General features: G+C 43.2%; 1 protein-coding gene across 1 annotated transcript in view; it reads left to right on the forward strand.

Moving 5' to 3' along the window:
• The first annotated feature begins 1705 nt into the window (after positions 1–1705).
• MED13L (mediator complex subunit 13L) overlaps positions 1706–23674 on the forward strand; it is a 199996-nt gene continuing 178027 nt past the window's right edge. The window contains exons 1-2 of the mRNA XM_068412543.1: positions 1706–1854; positions 21746–21983. Of these exons, the coding sequence (XP_068268644.1) occupies positions 1783–1854; positions 21746–21983 (310 nt within the window). The 5' untranslated portion in view covers positions 1706–1782. The remainder of the gene's footprint in view (positions 1855–21745; positions 21984–23674) is intronic.

Consider the following 23674-nt stretch of genomic DNA (forward strand, 5'->3'; position numbering starts at 1 on the left):
AGGAATAGATTCCATTTGTTTATTTAAGTGTTAGGTATTTTTGAGTTCCTTTTATAAAAAATAACTCTACACAATGTCTTAAAAGCTGTTTCAAAGGAAACGCCTGTGGGACCGTTGTGGCTTTTAGCGAAGTCGTGTTTCACGTGCTCTGCAGAACTTGGGCTTGAACTTGACTTTCAAAGGGGAGCTCTTGGGGGGGACGCCCTAATTTAGAAACTGGAACCAATACGTTTTGAAGCCCGTTTTAAACTACCGCGGAGATCCGCAGGTGCTGTGGAAAAACCCGTGGGACGTTTGGCGGTGGCGACCCGCAGCGCGGGGGTGAAGCGCAGCGGCGCAACGGATGGGAGCACGGCCGACGGCCCCGCCGCTGCCCCCACCCTACTACTGCTTTTAAACAACGTTGTCGGTCGGCGCGGGGCGGCCGGGGAGCGCCCGGGGCAGGCGCGGCAGAGCCCCCGGGCCGCCGCACCGGCAGCGCCGGCAACGAGAAAGTTTGTCCCGTCCCAGGCGGCGGAGGGCGGGGCCCGCTCCCCGGCAGCGCCGTCTGCGGCGGCACCCGGCAGCGGCGCAGCACCCGGCAGCGGCGCAGCCCCCGGCGGGGGCGGCCCTGGGCGGCCCCGCGCCGCACCGCCCGGCCCCGCCGCCCGCCGCGGCCTCCCCCGGCGCCGCCGCAGCGCCCGCCCGCGCCCCGCTCCCGCGCGCCCCCAGCGGCCCGGCGGGCGCCGCCGCGGCGGAGGGAGGGGCCGGAGGGGGGGGGAGCCCCAGCGCCGGGCCCCGCCCTCCGGCGCGCGTCACGTGGGGCGGCGGCGGCCAATGGCGAGGCGAGCTGCGCCTGGCGGCCGCCATTGCTGTCAGAGTGGAGAGAGGCAGAGGCGAGTGTGTGAGGAGGAGCGGGTGAGCGGGGCCGCTGGGCGGGCAGCGCCAGGCGGAGGGGGGCGAGGACGGGCAGGGACAGTGCTCCCTCGCTGGGCCGGGGCTGCCGCCCGCCGCCCGCAGCACCGGGAGCCCCCCACGGAGCGTAAACAAGGCGGCGGCGGCGGCGGCAGCAGCGGCAGCAGCAACAGCAGGAGGAGGAAAACACCATCCACCCACAGCCAGCGGCGGCAGCAGCGAGGGGCGGCCGGGCGGGGAGGGGAGGGGACACGGCCTCCGCCGGCACGCGAGACAGCGCCCCCCGCCCGCCGCCGCCGCCACTGCCCGGGGCCGGGACCCTCCCCCGCCCCGCCCGGCCCGTGTCCCGCGGGGGCCGCCGCCGGGCCGCGGGAGGAGACCCTTGGCCTCTCCTGCCCCTCCGCCGCAACGTGTGCCCTGGCCGGGGGGGGGCCAGACCTGGACGCGGAAGGAGGGCCCCGGGCCCCCCCCCCCTTCTTCTCGTCGCCCCGGCGGTGCTGAGGCGGCCTGGAGGACTGGAGGAAGTTTCCCCGCCGCTGCGTGCTGAGGGCGTCGGACCGAGACGCCACTGCGCCCCGCCGGAGAGGGCCCGCGCCGGACCGGGCCGCGCTGCTTGAGGATTACCCGGCCGGGGACGGGTAGAGAGGATCGCGCCCGCCCCGTCCTCGGCGCCCGCCCGGCGGCCGGGCCGCCCCCCCCCGCCCGCGGCGCGCCCCCTGCCGGCCGCGCACCCCCGCTCCGCCCGCGGCGAGGGGCCGGACCGCGGCTGCCGCCCCGGGCAGCGGGGGCGCGGGCCGGGCCGAGGGGTGCCTGCTGCTGCCGCGACCCCCGCGCCGGGCCCGTCTCCTCAGACATGCCCCGCTCTGGCGGCCGGGCTCGCCGAGGATCATGACTGCGGCGGCGAACTGGGTGGCGAACGGGGCCAGCCTGGAGGACTGTCACTCGAACCTCTTCTCGCTGGTGAGTGCCCGGGGGTGGGGAACGGCGGCACCGGGCGCTCCGCTGCGCAGCGAGTTTGGCGGGTGGGTGCAGCTGCCGGGGGCTTTATAGTCGGGGCCCGTGGGGCCGCTCCTCCGCTGGCCCCTCCCCCGGCCCGGCTCCCCGTGTTTATTTTGCTCTTTAACGTGGTTTGCTGCGAGTGTGTGCATCGTTCTCCCGGCTGCGCCCCTCGGAGCAGGAGAGCGCAGAGGCGACGGGTTGTGTGTCCCCTGCCTGTGCTGCCTGGATGTGCGACCATCTTCTCTGGTAAACAGTCTTTTCTCCCCGCCTCCCTTGGCACTCCGTGCCCTGTGTGCTTTGTGCCGCCCGAACTGGGGGGTTTTCCTCTCCTTTCACAATGACAAACGCCATTTCAGCAGCAGCAAACAGTCATGTAGTGTGATTGTCTGTCGGACTTAGGCTCTGGGCTCTTGTGACTATATGTCAGCTGTTGTTACAGCGTGGTCTTCCCTTTGCATAGATCGTGCTTGGGGGCAAGAGGTAAAAAAAAAAAACCCAACCTTTTGATTTTTTTCTTCTCTGAAGAAAAGCTGGCTGAAAACGTGGTATGCTGGATAGCTTGTTTGCATAGATGCTGTCTGCCCATCTTCCTGGTAATTGACAGCTTCCTACTCGTATTGCGTGGTTTAATGTTGCAGGAATTATGGTGTCAGTTTTGGCTAGCTCCAGATTTTTAATTTAAAACAAGAAAACAATTTGTTTCTGTGTAAGGGCAAAGTCATTTGGAAATATTTACTTTAATTTACCTGACACATATAGGAACGTTATCCCTTCTGGCTGGACAACAGCTGAGTGAGCGAGAGGACTATTTGACCATCAAGAGCCTTCTAGTGCTACCAGGGGTAATGTCGGAGGGAAGGAGGGACTTTTTTACTGCGTGGTGTGGTGGAGTTAAAACAAAAACTTGTAATGCAAGTTCGGGGATAGCATGTATGAAAGATTTATGGTAGATACCCCCTCCCCACATCAGAGCCCTGACAGAATTGGAGGTGGGTGTATATGTTCTTTTTCAAATAGAAAGGAAGAGATTGTTGTTAGCTCTTTTATAGGAATTAAGGGAAAAAAAGAAGATTAATTAAAAATGAAAATGATCAAGCTCTTTGCTTTATGTTTTTTACCTTTTGTTGCTGTGTGTTCATTATTTTACCTCGGGTTTTTTTTTTTTTAATGTGTGTGTTTGGTTTTTATTTTGCTCATACCTATTAAGAATCTGGGACAAGAGCCGTAGTCACTTACGCTGCTGGGAAGCTGGCCCAGAGATTCTTCTGTGAGACTAAATGCAATTTTTACTTTGTCTTTTTGTTGAACTGTTACGTTACATAAGCTTGTATCTATGCTTCTGTTTGATAACAGTTTCTGATATTTATTAATATGTAGTAGTGCTACATGTATCAAGGTACAGAAATTGTTATGGTGATCTTGAATACACTGCTCTCACCCAGTAAGAAAAATGGTGAGCATGAGGGAGACAATTGTATCTGACTGTAAGAGCAAGGTAGTGAATGGTTTGTCCTTTACAGAGGGAGAGCTGTGAAGTCCCCGTTTATTAATGGAGAATTGAGGAGTGTGTTTGTGAGGAGCGTAACTCTTCATGTAGCATAAATTATAAATTGAAGGTATTTCATAGTTACTGTGGTTTGATCCGCCCCCCTCACCTTACTAGACTAGGGAAATGTTAAATTTTAAATGGATGTGTAATATCATGGAAATAAGTTTAGCAACATTCTTTTGCAAGTGGGTTTAATAATAATAATGAGTTAAACACGCAACCCTTTAATCTCCCGCGTAATTTTGTGGGAGCTCTCCATACCTGTAATGTGGTGCTGTGTACGAAACTGTAATGTTTTTATTGTTTTCTGGCTCTACTTGCAAAAAACATCCAGTACAGCAGTATTTTTTTTAAATAGCATATATGCAAACACACAGTAACTATTGGGGCAATTTATTTTAAATTACGTTAGCATTTGTTAGGATTTATGTATCAGTGAAAGATACTGAGAAAGGAAATACTGACTGGAAATATGTGGCCAACACCATTGACCATTTAATCTCAAATTGTCATATTAATTTAAAAATTTATGAAGTGTTAAAACTACAGTAGTCTGGGTTACTAATTAGAAAAACTTTTGCTAATAATTTACTTTTTCAGTGCAACAGAACAAAAAAATGCAGAAACTAAAACAACTGTTGCTGGGAATTCATTCGTTCTTTAGGAATGAGGTGGATTACAAATCTTTTTTAAAACTGATTCTACTATTAAGAGCTGATGATTTTTTATTGCAGGCTTTGTTTTGGCTGTGAATCACAAAGAAATATTCTTGACCGGAGAATTGCAGTTCTGAAATAGTTATAATCTACTGTGATTCTGTTTGTTTATGTTTAAATAATATTGCTTCCCACAAACGTTTGTTTTGTTGAAGAAGGAACGCTGTCTCCCCACCCCAGAGGAGCCAGAGCTCTGTGGTGAGTCTGTCTGGTTGCTGCAGTGGATTTGGGTTGGTTTAACAGTTCATGATTTCTAGCTGGTTTTTGTTGACTGTAGACAGTCTTTAGAGAGAGGTTAGGCACCACTGTTTCTTCAGAATCTTTTTATAGAAAAAATTTCCTAAAAGCTTTTTAGTAGCTGATTCTCTTTTATCAGTGATGTTCAGAACGTACAGAGGTCCTTAGTGTTCTCAGCTCAAAATATTTCACACGAAGGGGAAGGCATAGTCTTAAGTTTTTAAAGTTAGCTGTGAATATCCAGATGCGGAGTGTGATCTCAGGCTTGCGTAGTTGGGTTCCATGGAGTGTCCCCCGGGACTCAGGGACGCGAAGGGCTCGTGTCTGTGTTGTGTATCTATAGTGAAGCAGGAATCCAGTGCAGTTCTAGCAAGTGAGTTAATGTTTGTGTGCTCTGTCAGGCAAAAAACCCCACAGACGGCCTACATAGAGAGATCTAGAATTTTGCCCTAAATGTAAAGTGTTTCTTAGTAAGACGATACAAGGGCTAGTTTGCATATTTGTCATCAGAATACATCTCAGATATAAACTTGTTTATACTGACATACACAGCAGATTAGTAGGCTTGCTCATGGAAAATAGACTTTCTGTCTGAAATTGCTGTGTTTCTAGCATAGCAGCAGAAGAAATGATATTTATCCTGACTCTGTTTTTGTAGGAGTCAAAGTGTCTGCTGCTGCTTCTGAAAAAGAATGTCTTGTTTATCAAAACAGTATTTAATAAGCAATTGTTGTTAAGGGCCAGTTTATTTAATTACTAATTAAGAGCTGTCTAATAACTATTTAGAGACAATGTTCTGAGGTAATACGCTTTGTATTAAAACTTCAGACCCAGCTGGCAAACAGTCTTCCTATGAATAATCCTTAATTAGAAAAGTAGTCTTGCTGAAGTGAATTTGATTTTTCCTGTGAGTAAGGGTTAATCATATGACGGTGAGGGCTTGCACGAAGTGTGAAGATCTTTCCTCAACTGTCTGGCTTAGCTGCCACGGTGGATCCAAAGGCACGAGTCAGTCTCTGAAAACTGGGATGAAGTTGCATAATGTTTCATACACGGGAGCTGGAAGAAGAATACAGCAAAGGGTGTCAGAAATGACCTAAAATTTGGAGTAACTTTCATGTGGTGAAAGGTTAGATACTGTAAGAGTAGGAGTCTTCAGCCTGGAAAAGACATGATCGTGCTCTTGGAAAGTGAGACCTATTTGTATAAGACTTGATAGAAGCTGATACGGAGGATGTCGTGAGTGCTTGTTTAAATGTGTTCTTACAGAAACCTGCTGCCAGCAAGGTCCGGTTAGTAGGAATTGTGTCTTTGTTCCAGTTAATGTTCAAAGGCAAATTTACAAACTGTAAAGGTCACTGCTGCTGTTCGTTTTTTCAGTTCGCAAACAGGAACAGAAGTTGTTGCCTTCCATCAGTGAATTTTGTTGCTGGTTTCATAACGAAACTGAAAGGAGTCAAGGAAATCTGAGATGGCATTTGAATTATTTTCTTAAAGGGTTTTCATGGCATCAGAAAGTGAAGAGTGCAGAGATTGCCGGTGAGGTGCTCTTTGGTGTTGCATAATTGTTAGTACAGGACTTCATAGTAAATGGTTGATTGCCCAACCAAATCCGTCAGTAGTAGTAAATTAACCAGTAGTCCTTCTTGCTTATTATATTATCATAAATGCACTACTCCAAGCAGTAGGCTGTTATTTTGGCATGCGGGATGTTACATCACCACATGGCAGATATCTTCCTTGTTTGAAATTTTATGTAAGTGTGAATTTACATGCATATGTATATAAAAAATGGAATGAACCTCTCAAGTTCTCCAAAAGTATTTGATTCTTTAGTTCTCTTTATCCTGAATTTTATTGGATAACAAGATAGAAGTAGAAAAATGACATTAGAAAGCTTGCTCACTTCCTGCTAATAAAGATTATTTCATGTTTTAAATGACTTCAGTGGTAGGGTTTTATTGCGTCCTGTCAAAGCGTTCGACAGTTTAATGGCGATAGTTTAATCTACTAGGGTATGAGTTTGAAGAAAGTAGACGCAGATTTGTAAAGAGATTGGGCAGAGTGACATTCAGTTAGCTTGCCCAGCTTTGGGAGTGGAATTAATGAATCTGTGTTAGGTAACTAACCTTTTCTGAGTATTGCACAAAGAAAATCGGGTGCGCAGCAGTGACATTTGCAGTTCAGGACAAAGTGTGCTGAAGAATCCCGAGCTAACCACTGAGAAATATTTGAAATCCCAATTATCTTGTGAGTGTACACGTGTACTGGGGCTGTGAATCCTGGCTGTGTTCTGATTTTGGTGGCAGTGCGAGTCCTTTGGTGAGACGGCTATTGTGAACGTGAGCGTGATTAAGAAAATGCTCAAATATTAGCCTGATGTATTGGAAAAAAAATAAAATCCTGGGTAACTAGATCTTAAGAATCATAATTTTCACTTGCTGTAATACTATCTGAACATACATATTTCTGGATTTTTCTACGTAATTAGTGTAGTATTGACATCATAAGACCAGTTCTCAAAACGCCCCCAATTCATTTGATCTCAAATTTTTTTCCTCTTCTGCTTCTGAGAGCACTTCCTCGTGTGAAAGAGGGTAAAGAAGGACCTCTTTAATCCTACATGTAGACCTTTCTTCTATTATTTTCCTTCTTGACAATACAATTCTTCTGAAAAAATCTAAAGAAACTGAAATTTTTGAGCTTCAGTGGAAAAAAAAAATTGGTGGTGCATATAAGATATCTGCTGAATGCATTAACCTAATTAACTGTGGTCAGTTAATGAAGAAGGAGAATTTATGGATTTTTTTCCATTTTAAAATCTCTAAATATTCAAAAACGTTATGCCTTGGTAAAGGCGTTTGTGTGCAGATGCACTGCTGCTTAAATACCTAAGAGATGTCAGTGTTACTGGGTGTTATACTTTGTGTTAAGCTTGAACGTCTGCGCTTGTTTGAAGCTTTCTGTTTACTGGACGGCAATGCTTAACCTGTTGTCTCTGCTTTTCCTTGATCACTCTAGGGAATTACAGCCACCCCCCCAGTCTTCATTTTACATCCTTAGTTGTAGCAGCAGCCTTTTGTTGGGGTTTGACTAAACATCCCTGCTCATATCAAGAGTGCTGATACAACTTTCCTCTTGCATGGTGTGACTGGGACCATGTTGCACCTTCCTGTGATCTTTCGTTGTCTTCTCTTGCTGTTACATCTCCTCGAAGTTACTGTGCTTTCCTTTCCACAGCCTTGAGCACTGCTCATCCTCTGCCTTTTATTTGTCGTTCAGTGACTGACTCCCATGTACACCAGAATCATCAAATTATAAATCCTATGGACAACCTAATGACACTGAAAAGGTGGTTGGTCTTTTCAGACTGTGGTTGTTAAGGCTGACAAATACAGTTTTATATTCTTTCAGGTCTGTGTGCGTTCATTTACCGTTCTGTGGGTGAGTAGTGCACTTTTTTGTGTCGAGTCTAGCACAGTGGGATTTGCGACTTGTTGGTGCCATAGTAACACAAATAACAGGGAAAAAATACTGCTCTGAGTAGAAGCATACTCATTTTAGTATTAACTTGCCAGTTTTAAAAGTGCACAAGTTATTTCAACAGAAGATCCCAAATCCAATCCCAAAGATTCGTTTACATGGAGTCTGTATTTACATGGGGCATCCTTTCCTCAGACCAAGCTTTTACACCGCTTTCATTTTAAGCTCTAAATATTGTTTTAAAAACAGATCCGTTTTCTCTGAGTTCCCCAACATCAACTGGTAGTTTCAAAGAGAAACCAGCCAGTAAAAATATTCTGCTCTAACAGACCTCAAAATATTACTAAAATGTTGTGTTAAATTCCCTCTACGCACAGTTGTGAAGTACATACCGCAAGGATAACTGGCCTGTGATACTAAGAGTGACAGCCTGCATCGTTTCCTGCTGTGGCTGCAGCTAGTTCCGCAGTCTCACATTAGTGTGATTGCTGTACTGTAAAATGATGATGACATCTGAGTATAAACCACTTAGATACCATATAGTAAGTGTAACTTTCCAAGTCGTGAGAGTTCTTAGCGTTTTACTTAGTAAGATGACGCCTGTTTTTTAGTATCTCACGAATGTAAAAGGTTTAAGCAGGCTTTCCCTTGGCTTGTGCTGGGAATTTTGATTAATTTTGATAAATCCTGGCTCTCACTTCCTACCTCAGTCTGTTTAAAAACTATTATTTCTCATTGAGTCACGTGGCTTAAATCACTTTCCCGAGCAGAATTGCAGCAGTGCGTATGGAAACGTGACTTGAGCTTTTAGTGGCATTCTCCCTTTTGTTTCTTTGAGACAGGAAATTTTATTGTGTGTTGCTGTTGTATAATGTGCCCCTAGGCAATATTTACATTTATGTGACTAACACAGATGAGCTCAAACATACACAGGGACCTTGTCCCTTTACTGAGGCATATATTTAATCAGTTTATGAAAATGGAGAAAAATCAAGTGTCTTCTAAAATTATTTTTTTAGTATAAGATATGACACACTTATTTCTGTATCACTTCTCATTAGGTACTTACCTCTGCTTTCTTTAGTCAGCCAGCATTACAGCGTAGTGTACTTCGTTTATGAAAAGACAAGAATATTAATTACAGAGTAAAAGGTGTGGGTTTTCCCCTCTCTCATTTTTTCTTCCCCCCCGTTTCACTCTTATCCCATGCCTTGGTGACCCCAAAAGAACTCATAAGCTCACATTTAAGCCTGGATCAGGGCACTGACCTAGTGAAAAACGTTTCCCCCTCTCACTCTGTAGCTAGCTCTGCGTGCCCCTTACTCCTCTCTCTCCCCCCCACATTTTGGCAGCGGCGTGGATTGAAGTGAGATCAAAGTGGCTGTGTAACCACACTACATGTCTTAGAGAAGGAAATTCAAAGCTTGTTCAGTAGAACTTTATTTAATTAATCTTTTAGCTTTAAAAGAGCTAAAAGTGCCTTGTCAGTGCCTTGTTGTTGCCTGTTCTTACAGCTCCATATTTGCCCATAAAATACAATATTTTGTGGGAACAGAGAATTGAACCCAAAATTTAGGGGAAAACTCTTCTGTACCTACTGACCAGGCACTGGCAGCCTTCAGTTTCTTGGCAATGATGCATTCATAGCTGACAGCTATGAGGCATAAGTTTCAAAATGTATTGGTTTGTTACAGTATAAAACCATGACTTTTTTTTCATATTGGAGTCTCTGGTTTACTAGGAAGTTTTCAAATCTAGTCTAGTGTATCTGCAATCTTTTAGTGTCAGGTTTTTATGAATCTCAGTTCATGTATGTCCACAATATTACTGAATTTGTAAGCGGTTCTGGGTGAGTTATAAAATCCATTCCAGGAACGTCTTGTGTAGTGACTGTGTCAAGTATTGTTATAAAAAAATAATTTCTTTGCTGACAGAATAGGTTAATTGGCTAAATTACTTTATTCCGAATTTGCTGGTTTCGTTTTTAGCCCAGTGTTTCTGGTTATTTAATTTTGCATATGTATTTTAATAAAATTTTTAGTTGAATTCTCTGTGAATTTCCTTCTGGCAGGAGCTGCTGGATTGTTGTCTCTGCAGGAATGACAGTAAGAAAGCTGGCAAAATGAATCTACATGACCAGTCATGTAGTGGATTTATTTACTTCTTTCTAGATTAAGGAAGATTCATGTGAAAGAACTCTTGAGGTGGTGTTTTTTTTAAAGGGCCGAGGGATTTTGGCAGACTGCCTAACAATCTAAGCTTTATTTGATGTCACTGGTCAAGACAATGCTGATGTTGAGGAACCAGGGCTGTCTGTATTTCAGCACTGTTACTACCTTCTAGCCTGGAGCCAGGAACCTGCCAGGGCCCATTTGGGCAGGCAGCGTCTTAGCTCTGCAGGTCAGCAGTGCACACGTGTCAAACGAGTGTGTGAACTGTCGTTGGTATTCACTAAGATGTACAAAAACGTTCTAGTACTGAGCTTTTAAACACAGTTTTTTGTATAAGGGAAGACAAGGACCTGCATTCTTTAACTCAGTATGCCAAAGTTTACTCTACTCGGGTTGTTACTTCCTCCAGCCCGCCCTCTTCTTTTCTTTTTTTTTCCTGCCCATGTGTCAGATTACTTGGTTTGGGAAACATCTGATAGTCCATTGTGACTCTGATGTTTGACGTTTCCTTCCTCCTTCAGTTAAAAAAAGGAAAAAAAAAAAGGTGGGGGAAGAGAGAGGATTCCTCCATTTACTTGCAGATTTGCTTATAAGTTCTCTCTCTTGCTGGTGACACCGCTTTTGCAATCTTTTTTCATGTGTTGGACTACTTTTCTGTAGGAGGGGATTTTTTAAATTTGGAAAATGGGCAGTTAGTTAGTTCTGATTCTGTCTTTTTGAAGGGGACTTGCAAACCTCATCGTTCACCCTCTCAGAATGAGGGAGGGACTCTGGCTAGCGAGTTGTACATTTGTTTGCTTTCTTTGTGTGCTATCTGAAGTGTGCAGCGGTAGTTTTCATTTTGTTATCTGTTCTCAACCATCTGTTCAGAAGTTAAAATATAATTGATTCCCTTTTGTAAAGAAACTGGCTGAAGGGTTATGGAACTCAGAGGAACCTTTCAGCGTGCTCTGTGAAATAGAGTCTGTAACTTGACCTGCAGGGTAGCTCACTACCTAAACCTAGGGTTTGTTACAATGAAAAGGATGTATTCAATTCCTTCTGGCTTTGGTCTTTGGAGATGGCATTTTGCTTCCAGGAGTTGTGTACTTCGTTGCGTACAGCCTACACTGGTATGCATTCAGTTCTGATATGGGTAAATCTTGTTCCACTTCTTCCCCTCTTCCCCATAAAAGCACCCAAACCAGATCAAACCCCGCCATGTCTTGTTTTTAAATGCTGTTGTCTGCCTTGCCTTTATTGGGTAGGTATGTTATCCAGGTATGCTGGAGGTCTTGCCTAGTAGCATCCTCTGAAGCCCAGATTACTACCTATTCAGTACTGGTTTTGCTGTTCAGATCGGCTTTTCCATTTCCCTTTCTCGTGCACGGTGGTGAGACTCTAGGACTAAACAACTTCCCATTTCACGTGTCTGTATCCGTGCACAAACCAGTTAAGCGTGAGTGTGTGGAAGTGCATGCCTATGTGGTTTCAGTCACATGCTGACCTGTAAAGATGTTGCTGAAATCTTTCCGTTTCCTTATATTTTTGCAGCTTGAATATTTTTGACTTGAAAGCATCTTTTCAAGTAACGGCTAATCTCAGTCCTTTGGCTTCTAGCCACGCTTATCATATTGTCCTTCTACATCTCTGCCTGATGAACTTCATTACGGCCTTTACAGTGGAAGAGAGCTGATGAGCCAGGTGCCAATTTGGAGCTGTGTACTGAGATTTACTAAGCCAGTTAAGGGACTGGAGATGTGCTAACCAAAGCTGTTCACTGAAGTAGAAAGGTGTTGATGTAACACAAAGGTCTTCTCTCAAAAATTCCTTCTTTTGTTCTTTTTTTTTGTTTGTTTGTTTTATAATGAAATGCTTCAAGAGCTCATGGAGTTGGTCCTGAGTGACTACTACTGGTTTATTGATGGGTTGACTCAAGGATGGCAGGTCTGAGAGCTATTTTGAGGGTGATCATTAAAGCTGCTCATGTGCTGATAAAGATTTCAAAGATACCTGGCTAAATGACACAGAGCTTCGTTGAATCAGAACAAAAGTCCATCAAAGTGTCCTACCTCAACCACAATGGCCAGTGGTTGTTTGGCCTGCTGGATATAATGAAGCGTTGTGTTGGTACTTATCAGTTGACCAGCTGCTGTGTTGTCAGTGACAGCAATGCGTGTTACGTGGCTTTTTGTGTTTGGGTGGTCATGCAGAGGTGTGCTCTAGCCATTCATAGCAGTGCTGCAGTTTTTCTGAGAGGAGAAAAGGGCACCCAAAAATTCTGCTGCAAAAGTGTCCTCCCCACCATAAACATAAGCAGTTACCTGGAGGAAGGATATAGGACCTAAGTCAAGAACGTAGTAATACTCCCCTTGAATGATCTCCCAGGTGCTAGATATATTCGGTTGAAAGGTTTCTTGAACCATGCAGATGTTTAATAGACAATTTTTAAACTAGTACCTAAGTTTTGATCCTGACACAAGAAGTTCAGCCATCTCGTTTTGGCTTGAGTCTGCATTCAGCTCATTTAATTTGATACCTGGAAGACACAACCAGCAGCTGTTCTATAGAGGCTCTTATAGTTTCCCTCTTTTCATAGAATTGCTAAGGTTGGAAAAGACCTAAAAGATCATCAAGTCCAGCCATCGACCCAGTGCCTCCATGCCTGCTAAACCATGTCCTGAAGCGCCACATCTAGACGTTTTTTGAACACCTCCAGGGATGGTGACTCCAGCACCTCCCTGGACAGCCTGTTCCAATGCCTGATGACTCTTTCAGTGAAGAAATTCTTCCTAAGATCCAGCCTGAACCTCCCCTGGTGTAACTTGAGGCTGTTTTAGACCGAGCAGTCTTAATCCTTGAATGCTCTTTGTTGTATGGAATATGTTCTTTTTGACTGTTCTTGTAGTTTTTCTGTTTTCTCTCCTTTTCGATATGGGGAAACGAGAACCGCAGTTAGCGATGCAAGTGCAGACCTACCCGTGAATTGTGGTGGCCTCGCAATTTCTGTGTCACCCTCTGTTTCTTTCATGAGAATTTGTAACATTGTTTTGTTTTGCCAACCTGTTTTTGCAGTGGCCTCCAGGAAGATACTGTTTCTCTTTCAGTATGTCAGCGTGTGCTCATTTTCCTTCCTTCTGCTGTGTTTTATTTTAGTATTTAACCCTGAAATTCTGTGATGGTTGGGGTACGTATCAGCAATTTGGGCCTTTTTATCAGATTAGTCATTCTTCTATGCTTGCCACTCAAAACTTCTTTGTTGGTAGCTTCTGCCAGAGCTGCTGAAATTCGAGCATTAATATTGGAGTACTTCTATATTTTCCACTGGGAAAGATGGACCTTAGATGCCACCTCAAATTCCTTTTGAGACTAGTCTGACTTTTGTTTCTTTGAAACAATCTATTAATCTTCCTGGCTGCCTCATCTCCCCCATACACAGAATCACACTGACTTCTGGGAGAGGGGGAAAAAATATCTCATTGCTGTCAGTACTGTTTACTTTTTAGGCATAACAGCTCCTGCTGTTATGTTTGTGGCTTTTACTAATGGTATATGTGGGCTGTTATTTTAGAAGTATCTTGGTTTTCTGGTCCTTGATACCATCATGTAGTATCTCAGATGTCCCCAGGTAGAGAAGTCCATCAGGAAGATATCTGATAATAGGATTTTGGTTACAGCTAAATCCTTCACTGAGACTCGGCAAAGATAAAAGATGACATACAAACGCCCTGACACTGTTGCTTGTCACAAACAGCTCTGAAGTAGGAGCATTTAGATAATCTGTTCCAGGGGGTACGAAGGAAGAGGGCAGCATGGTATGGAGTGAAGAGATTTAGCCAGCAGAAAGGCGTTTTGGGCACGTGCTGCATGGTGTGCTCAGTTTCTTGCTGGTTTTAAGAGTGAACGAATGAACAAAAAAAAAAAGGTAATTTTTTTCATCCTTCATTTTTGAAAGATTGTTAGTGGCTGTTCTTTGTGCTTTGTTGATCCACTTGACTGTGTGCTTATACAAGGAAAGGAATCAAGTCAAACATGTCGTTCTGCTGTTCATCAGTTGCGTATCAAGAAGAATGACGCTCGGCTCGGCTGATCATTCGGCTCTTTGGAGCACTGAGCTGGCACAGTTTTGCTGTTGGCCATGTGAGGCCCTTTTCTGAATTAGATTTTTTTTTTATGCTGTTGTTTTATTTCCATTCTTGAATTCAGCGTATAAAAAAGTTTGAAGAACTTTGCGTATGCAGTTATTGCAATGCTTCTCTGCCAGTTGCTTTGCCTAACAGAAATGTCATGTTAAAGCAGAGCCGCGGCTCGTTCGGTGCAGGGTAAGGCCTCTCTTCACAGCCATATGGTTCCTCCCTTTTTGAGGGGCAGAAGGGATCAGCCCTGGGGGAAGGGAACACAAAACCATTCCTTTTTTTTTTTTTTTTTTTTTAATGGATAGGGTAAAGAGGGGAATGTTAATATGTAGTTTAGTAAATGATCTGATTTCAGGAAACTACACAGGGGCAAGATGTTTGCTTTGTTTTGTTTTGTTTTTTAAACTGAGAGTTATAGACCTGGGAGTAAAAGATAAGAGAGTGTCTGTGTACAGGTGCTTGCTCCTGCTTCAGTCTGTCCGTAGAAGGTTGTGCTAACCAAACAGGAACCTTTCTCAGAGTGTAGAAATAATATATAGCTATGAAGAAAACTAATTTTTTTAGTTAAGTCTCCTCTGTTCTTTGATGTGTTTTTCTTTTTTTCTTGCCTCTGTTCTTTCAATTCACTTGACAAGGACTTAGGCAGATGTTACTAAAGATTTTATTTCAGTGGGAGTGGGGGACAAGAGTTCTTGTGGGGGTGTGTGTTGCCTCCCCCATAAACACTTGTTGTTGCAGAGTATTTTTCAGTCCTCCTGTCTCTGTCCTTTTGTCCTCCCTTCCTAGTGAGGTGTATCATGACATAAATTTTATCTGGTATTTAAATGGCTTGAGTACTGTGTGAAATGCTATTTTGTTGCTGTGTGAGGGTGATGTAGTGAAGTGAAACACTGTAACCAAAACAGATGGTGCTAATCTTGAATCTGTCTGCAAGATCTTATAGCATTTAATTAAAATGGTGGTGTAATTCCCATGACACCTTTAACTGCAGTTTAAATTCTTGGACTATGAACTAAGGGCTTTCTTATGCAGATTTTTACTCATGTGAGTAGTCCTTCATATGGGTCTCTAGTGGCTTCAGAATAGCTACTTACTTGAATGAAGCTCTCCAAGATGAGACTCTAATAAAACTGGCAAATACATATACGGCATTTACATTTTTTTATGTTCCAATTTGAAGCATAAATTGTAGAGTAAAGACACTCAGCAACTACAGTATCCTACACAGAAGCAAACAAAAATCTAGATTAGAGAAATTGTTTAGATTGTGCGTAACTTCAGAGGCTGGTAAATACAGCATTTTAAGGTACCCTGAACAACTGAACATCTTTCCCCTTGATTAGAAGGGCATATGGTGAAAGCTTTTTCATTTTTATATTCCCTTTGGTTAACTGAAATTTGTTCGTAGAAGTACTTGACTTAAGTAATGTGTGGTTTGGTTTTGTTTTGTACATTACTGGCTTCTTTTCTTAAAGAGGATTAGAGAAACTTATCTTTGAGGTACCGTGCAGCCCTGAATTTGTCTGAGTAGCACCTTTTAGACAGGCAGGTGGGAAGTCTTTTTATACCTGGTTATTGTTTTGTTTGAGGTAGAACTGAGAAAGATAAAATGACCTGAACAAAGCCATGTTGAAAGTCTCTGAGAAAGGGTAGGAGCTGAGGGCCTGTGTGATGGATATCTAGTCCTTTTGCTCATAAGACCCTTCAAGCTTTTTCTGTGGATCTTTGCCTCCTTTTCATGTATGTCCTTCCTACTTTGGAAATACTGGGGGACTGGTTTTCTACACTCTGAGGCCTGAATGTGCCTTAACTCTTCTCGCTTTTCTGTGCTATATGAAGCAGGAAAGATAACGTGGTTATGTAATTTTAGCCATTGTTTTTAGTGTAGAGAAGTACAATAATACAGAAATACCTCTGCTTTATACTTGTTGTGGCCAAATACTAGAATTTCTCAAACTTCTGATGCTCTGCTTTTTTCCAGTCCTGCTGTTTCTGTAGTCTTGTATAATCTCTCCAAGGGAGCTGTGCATATTAAAATGGGTGGAATTACTCAAGTCTTCTGGAGAAGTTAATTTAGAATTGGTCTGTCCACTTCCCATACAACACACAGTCCAAAAAGCATTTGATGCAGATGAGGAAAAAAAAGAGGAGGTGGAAGATGTGTTTTGTTTGTGTTCCATCTGTGAGGACTGCAGAAGAGGAAAACAGTCACAGTGGCTACACAGCACTAATTAGATCTTTAGGGTTGCTGGTAGCGTGCCAGAATCAAGTTGTGCGGTGTGAAATGTTACTGGGGAATTGGGGTTTTTAGCAGCCTAAACTCTGCCAATCTGAACAGAGCACTATGAGATCAGCAGAGGACCCTTCCTGCCTGTCTGTTATTCTGATTTAAGCCTGAGGGAGGGAAAAAGAATCAGAGCTTAGGTTTTATCTCTGCGAGGAATGTACAGTTCTGGATGCTGTCCTGGGGTTCGAATGGCCCCAGCCCCCAGCTGTTGCAGGTAGATGTGAAGGTGGCTGTGTTTAGGGCAGCAGCCTAATGCCTGTAAGAGAAAGTGCTCATGTGCTCCCTCTGTCTCTTCTGCTTGCTTGTGTGTACAGGGGATATCAGCGGTTTGAATACTCTTCGTTAATGGGTTTTGAAGCCGTTTCACTCTGCAGAGTGTAACAGTTAAGACGCTCAGCTAGGAGGAAGGAAACCTGTGTTTGCCCTCCTTTTCAAAGGACTATATATGACGTTCTTTCCACGGCCACGTTTCTGGATGAAAGCGTTGGCATGGCTGTGTTCATTAATACCTGTTTATTGGGTATGTTTTGGGTGTGTTTGGATGCCTACGTGGAATTTTGAGTTTGAGTGCACTGTTCTACCCTGATAGCTGGTTTTGGATAAGTCAGAAACAGATCTTTTTGTGTCTTGGGAACTTTACCAAGTTGAATATTAGTAAAGACTTTGGATATTACTGTTAGAGATCCGATTTCTCTGTTCCTTACAGGTTTGGCCCAGTGTGTTTAGAACAGGTGTCTTACAGACACTTTGTTCTGTGTCCAATTGCAGTTAACTGAATTTAGGAAAAAAATATTTTAAAAAAGCCACTCTTATCTGGGGCTTCACAGCAGAGTCCTCCAAAACATGTGCCTTTATAGACCAAAGCAAAAAGTTGCTTGCATAATTCATGATTTGCTAACAATGATGGTTAGTAGTAAGTATTTGTAAGTTCCTTTTTTTGTCAGGCTTTTTAGTGTTAAGAACTTTGTAGCAACCATGATAAGCCAAGACTACGCATATAGGAAAAGATGCAAGAAACACAGTAGATTACCTCACCTGGCAAAACTCGTGCTTTGTTCTGCATTCGTTCCTAACCAGCTGTGAGTAAAACAGCATGTTCAGAGTTTTGTCCTCAGGTTGGCAATCCTGGTTTCTATCTCAGTGAGTATTTCAGGCTGCTTTAAAACCAGCAGTCTTACTAAAAGGAGCAGCTCTACCCTCCCTGGCCTGCTTTGCTGTCCTCTGTCTTACTGGTACAAGCATCTCTGTGGTCATTTAATGAACCGAGTATGTGGACTGATCTGAATAGAGGAAAAAACAGTTTAATACAATACTTCTGATTTTTAGTCAGTTCACCTCGGTATGAATCTGTGCAAGCGCAGCACTGCCGGCAGGCGGGAGCGGTGGCAAGGTCAGGAGCAGATGGCTGGTGCAGGGAAGGCAGGCCAGTCCAGGACCGCTCTTGGCACCAGCGCTTGCTTGTGTTGGTTTAAGGTGTACGTTAACAGCAGCCTCTGCGTGCGGTTTGATGTTCTGTTTTATCTGATGGGAGCTGGCGCTGAAAGGGGAGATCCCACTCCACGGCTGCTCTCAGCTGTGCCTCCCTCCTGCTCTTCTCTCTGCTCTAGTGATTGTGTGGCTGCAGGGTGAGCTCTCAGTGTGCTGATCTGATAAACTTTTTTCTTTCTTTTTGTTTCTCATCTTTAAATTGGTGAACTGATTCCATTCCCCCAATGATTGCATGATCACTAGATCTAACGTCAGGTTGGGGGATGGAAACGCGTGGCTGGGGATGCAGAAGAGCCTGCCATTTTGGTAGCAGCCTGTGTTCGCTGCTGATTAAGCGTAAATGAAACCACGTTTAGTTCTTTAATACAATCCCCAGAACCACAGGCCATTGGCTGCCTTGTCTGTAAAAACCCTGCTACAGATTGAGGACTTTTAAAACTAGGGATGTTTTTTTGTTTAAATAATTTTAAACTCCGTGTGGATGCAGATATTCTCCCTATAGCATGTTAAATACTTTACATAAAACATGTGTAAGAGCACGGAATATATGTAAGTGTTCCTGGTGCAATCTTGTCTTGTGTTCTGGGTTCAGATCTTCTCTTGAATTCAGTTTTAATTGAACAAGAGGACAAAATGTAGAAGTTCTGAGGATTAGTATTGATATTTACCTATTAAAAAATTCAAACAGAAACAGACATATCCAAATAAATACGCTGAACCTCATCTCTGCACTTTTGACTGGGAAACAATGTGCGAGATGTCATTTTATGCTGCCACTAAGTACAAAAGCCCCAGTACTTGTCTCTTCCTTTTCTTGGGAGTCATTTTCTGTGTGGGTGGTCACTAATGATCCTGGTTAGCTCTAGTAGTTCGTCATTCCTCACAGTCTGTAGAATTGGACACTCCAGAAGTTTGTTAGTGTAGAATTAAATTGGATGCAGCTCTGCTGGTTCCTGTATACTTGTCTTGACTGTATTTCATCCATAATAGGGATGGGATGTTACGGGTTGATACCTCTGAGCTGCCAGAAAGCTGCAAGAGCTTGTCTGCTGTTTCAAACAGCTGAGCTCTAGTTATTGCTGTGTTGACCAAGTGAATGGTGCTGTTGAGTAACCTTTTTTGTTTGGCCATGTTTTTTGGTTTTCGTTTTTGTCACCCTCCTATTCTATGTTTTTTGTGACTTACTGTATGTTCCTAGTGGATTATAAGATAAACGTTTAACATTTTTTTTCCGAGGTTGCCTGTGCTGGCACTAGTCTTTGATGTTTTGTGATTCATCGTCATATTCATTATATTTCAGAAACTCTGCGTGTTCCTTTTCCAAGCTATAGACTGAGATCCGTGTAGAGCAGATGTAGGTGTTTTGGAGAAGCATATGTAAGCACTTTCTCTTTGAGTATTATGTAACGTGTGAGGTATTCCAGTGCTACACAGCACCCTACCGTGAAAAAATGATTTTTGTCCTTTTGCCTCTTCCTCCTATGCTCCCATGCCCTCTTTTATGCCAGGAACATGGCATATACATGGTGCACCTCAGCCAGTCTTGACTATCTTTTCTGATTTGCTCTTCCACAGTTCCCCAACACTCTGCATGGCTGATCAGCATCTCTGAGTGCAAAAGCAGTAGTGTTGGCTGTAGAAAGTCTTCAGCAGGGATAATCCAGCGCTGTCCACGATTTCACCACCGTTGGTATCCTGCTGACATGATACAGGATGGTGGCATCGCTTCTGCAGTGTGAAGCTGAAGATGACTGGTGGTTTAGGAACATGCAAAAAATAAGAATAATTCACTGCTGTTCAGTGTTTTGTCAGATTTTACCTTCCAAGTGGAGGTCAGCTACTGTATTCCTGTGTGCCCAGTGAGGCCTCTTCAGAGGAAAATTAAATAGGCAATCTGGGTAATCAGCGTTTGGGGAAATAGTCTTTGAGGCATAGTCACAGGAACTTTAGTCATGGGCCAGAATATAGAAGTGCCAGGCAATATAGAAGCAGAATGAGGTGAAACTGTTTGAGAGGATATAAGATCCAAGAAATACAAGTATTTTTTGCTTGTGCTGTTGGTATGCTGAACATCACCTTTAGCTCCTCAGCAGTTAACCATCTAGCTCTTGAACAAGTAACAGCCTACTTCCAGTTATTGTGGTGAAGGAAAGTAGGTTTTAGTGTTTAATAAATGAACTAAGTTTGTGGACTTGAAAAGGGAGATCCTTCTGTATGTGACATGTAGTATGGGTTTTGGAGGAGCGGTGTAGGCTGGTAGGTTAAATGTCCTTCTGGAGATGATGAAGATGGGAGGAATACGTGATCTGCAAGACTTTTGTTTTCTTCAGGAGTAAAATTCACTCTTGTTGATATTTTCCAGGGAAAGGAATGGAATGTTTTCTGTTTAGACACAGCTTAATTTAATACTTTGTGTGCTGTAGGGGGTGGGCATTCCTACAGCTAGTATTTCTGCTTCTGTGTCTTTCCTCTTCTCCCTGTCAATGACTTTTCTTGTCAATGGTGAAGATGCTGTATTTGAGATTTTGCAGCTTGCTGCTGCAGACCAGCTGGCTTTTCCTGTAGGACCACTTTCGAGCTGAGCACACTGGCTATTTCTGAGCAGCAAAGTGAAGGTGTGAGTACTATAAATGAAGCAGTAGAGGTAATAACAGCAGTGAGAACGTGGTAACATGGGTTAGAAACTGGAATACAAGCCCACTGTGGACACAGAGTATGTACATACCACTTTATTTGATAATGATACTCCTGCTAGCAAAGTTGCATGAGTATTCCCCCTTGTGTCCTGGGTGGGCTCCCAGAGCCAGGGGAGAGAGGAGAACGCAACATCAGCCATGGGGACAAACTGGGAGGGGAAAGCAGGCATTAGGCTGGGGAGGGGAGGAGTGTGATGAGCAGGGTGATGGAAATAGGTGAAAAGGTAGCAATCTGGGCGTTTCGGAGAAGGGAAACTGTGTGTGACAGCTGTGAGTATCTGCTACTAAAGGTGAAAAGAGAAAAAAAAAAAAGAGAACCCCTGCTCTGCTCACCTGGTTCTAGCTGACAACTCTTTCATGGTTTGAGTTCTTTGGTGGCTTCTTCTCTGGCAATTGTTTATTCATGCTGCTATGCAGTGGGACACATCCACTCCTTCAGATTCTTCAACATGTGTAGAAGAAAATCTTTCCCAAAAGTCTGGGTAGCCATTTTTCTGTTCTTTTTGTTCTTCCTTGATGGTTAGTAAGAGAATTCTGTCTGGTCGAGAGACAGTAAATGGCAATTTCCCTTATTCTGTTTTTTGTTCATTTGAGCAAAATAAAAAGCATGTGTGGTAAACCTGTAACATCACAATATGAAACCGTATTTCACCATTTTCAGTAAGTCACTTGTTTCCTTACGTCCTCTTTGTGACTTTCAAGGGGTCAACTTTTGGGCTGACACAGAGCTCACTTGACCACCAAGCAGCATGTAGGGAATGGGCCTTATTTCCTCTCCCTGCTTGTTTGTTTGTTTTCCTTCTAATTTGTAAATAAGATAACAATAAAGTCAGAAATGAATGAATCTGCTTGCAGTGAGTCAAGTTGTGGTGAAAAACCTAAATGCAGGGGTAAGCTGGGTTTATTCAGTGCTGTTTGTAAAATTATTTTCCTTTTTTCCTTGAGGGGAAAAGAGGAAAAGATGGGACTAGGAGGAGTTTTTAACTTTGACTGCTTAGAGCTAAATTCTAGGAATTAAACAATGGAAATGAAACAAACCAGTACTATTAATATAACTAAATGTAGAAATAGAATGATTTAATGGCTTTTCTTTTTTTCCCCTTTCTGTAGGCTGAACTCACAGGCATCAAATGGCGTAGGTACAATTTTGAAGGTCATGGGGACTGTGGCCCTATCATTTCAGCCCCAGCACAGGATGATCCAATTCTGCTCAGCTTCATCCGCTGCTTGCAGGCCAACCTGCTTTGTGTGTGGCGCCGTGACGTCAAACCGGATTGTAAGGAACTGTGGATATTCTGGTGGGGAGATGAACCAAATCTGGTAGACGTGATACATCGTGAACTGCACAGTAAGTTACTCTCCTTCTTTGTTTCTTGATTTATTTATATTTTTTCCAGTGAAAAAGGAACTTTGTCATTAAAGGCTTTAACTTACTACCGTATGTGATCTTGTCACAATTTGTGTTTTAAGACCTAAAGGAAAAAAAAAAGTTTGTAAATTTGACTTTTCTGCTGCAAGTGATCTGCAGATGAAGCGCAAAATAAAACTTGAACTTAGGAGACCTATATCCGACATCATTACTCAGATTTTTGTGAAATCTCAGATGCGCTGTAAAATTAGAGTAAATTCTAATTCAAAGGGTCATAGAAAAAAAACAAAAACAGAACAAACCTCTGGCATAAAGAGATAGTTGATGGAATAAAGCACCTACACTATGAAGTCGGGTAAACTCCATGGCACCACAGGTAAATCTGCAAGGTCAGAACTTGCCACATAGGTCATGCTACAGAATCTGAGTGTAAATGGAGACCATTTGCAACAAGTGAATGTAATAAAAGGAAGGAAGGGCAAGGTAGGACAAAGGTGACAATGATAAGTTTATGCAACTTGGATTGTCCTCAGTGTCTTCAGAATGCATAGCCTTAGAATGACAGAACAAAACTAACTTATCTGTTGAGATCCTTTTTGGGTTTGACTATATCCACTATATATTAATTTCTTTTCAATGGTGTGTTGTTGCTATGAGTAGACCTGGTTTGCCTGAACATGTTAACTTTTAAAAGGTGTTTTATTAGACTGCTTGAATATGTGTCTATTTTACCTCTTGTGTCTTGGATGAAAACAATGCAAGTTCACCAATCGTGAAATAAGACTAGTAATAAGATGACCTCCCAAACCAATAATAAGGATCAGTTCCTTTGTTTTTTTGCAATAAACTTTAATCCTGGTAGCCTCTAGACTTTCTGGTTACTTGGTGATAAAATTTGTATGCCAGTTCAAATATCTAGAATATTGTACTTGTCAGGTGTGCTTTAGTGGTCCTTTACCTCCCTGCCTCTGCCACACACCGTTTTGGTCCTGGGTTATGCTATGTTCATGTTCTTATTCGTTATCCTGTTCTACCTACCTGTCTTCAGACCATGACAAACTTCCTACTTCCATGAATACCAGATTGTTTATTTGGCAATATGGCCTGTGAAATCACAGATATGAAACACTGTGTATCTTCAGGCGTATTTCATGCAGGTAGCTGTGTGATCATGTATAATTAAAGAGATGGCTCAGAAGTGCTGCACGAAGCCATTCCGCTGACGTTAATTTTTTATGAGGCACCTGTTTTGAACGAAGGCACGGGTAATATTTCTACTTACCCAGCAAAGCTTTAATAATATATGCTTTTCTCTTTGTGAAATATAGTTTATTTAATATTTCAAATGCAGTGTATGGGACTTAAGTGTCTTTTTATTTGAGGGGAATTGCAGGTGATAGCTTCTGTTTCTGTTGTAAATTGATGTAGCTTGTTTATATCTAACACATCTTGGTTACAACAATATAATGCTACTTCCAGTGATAATGGTATGGTGAAGCATTTAAATGTATGAATAGCTGAACCTGCTCAAGAATAGCATGGGACAGAGTATAACAAATAGAGAACAGCATCACTTTGACACTTTTTTTTTTTTGCCTGGTTCAAAGTTTTATGAAGCATCCGGGCTGGAGCCTTCAGCACAATAATTTTTAAGTGGAATTAAATCTGAA

Source organism: Nyctibius grandis, chromosome 14, assembly GCF_013368605.1.
Source record: "Nyctibius grandis isolate bNycGra1 chromosome 14, bNycGra1.pri, whole genome shotgun sequence".
NCBI classification, from domain to species: Eukaryota; Metazoa; Chordata; class Aves; order Nyctibiiformes; family Nyctibiidae; genus Nyctibius; species Nyctibius grandis.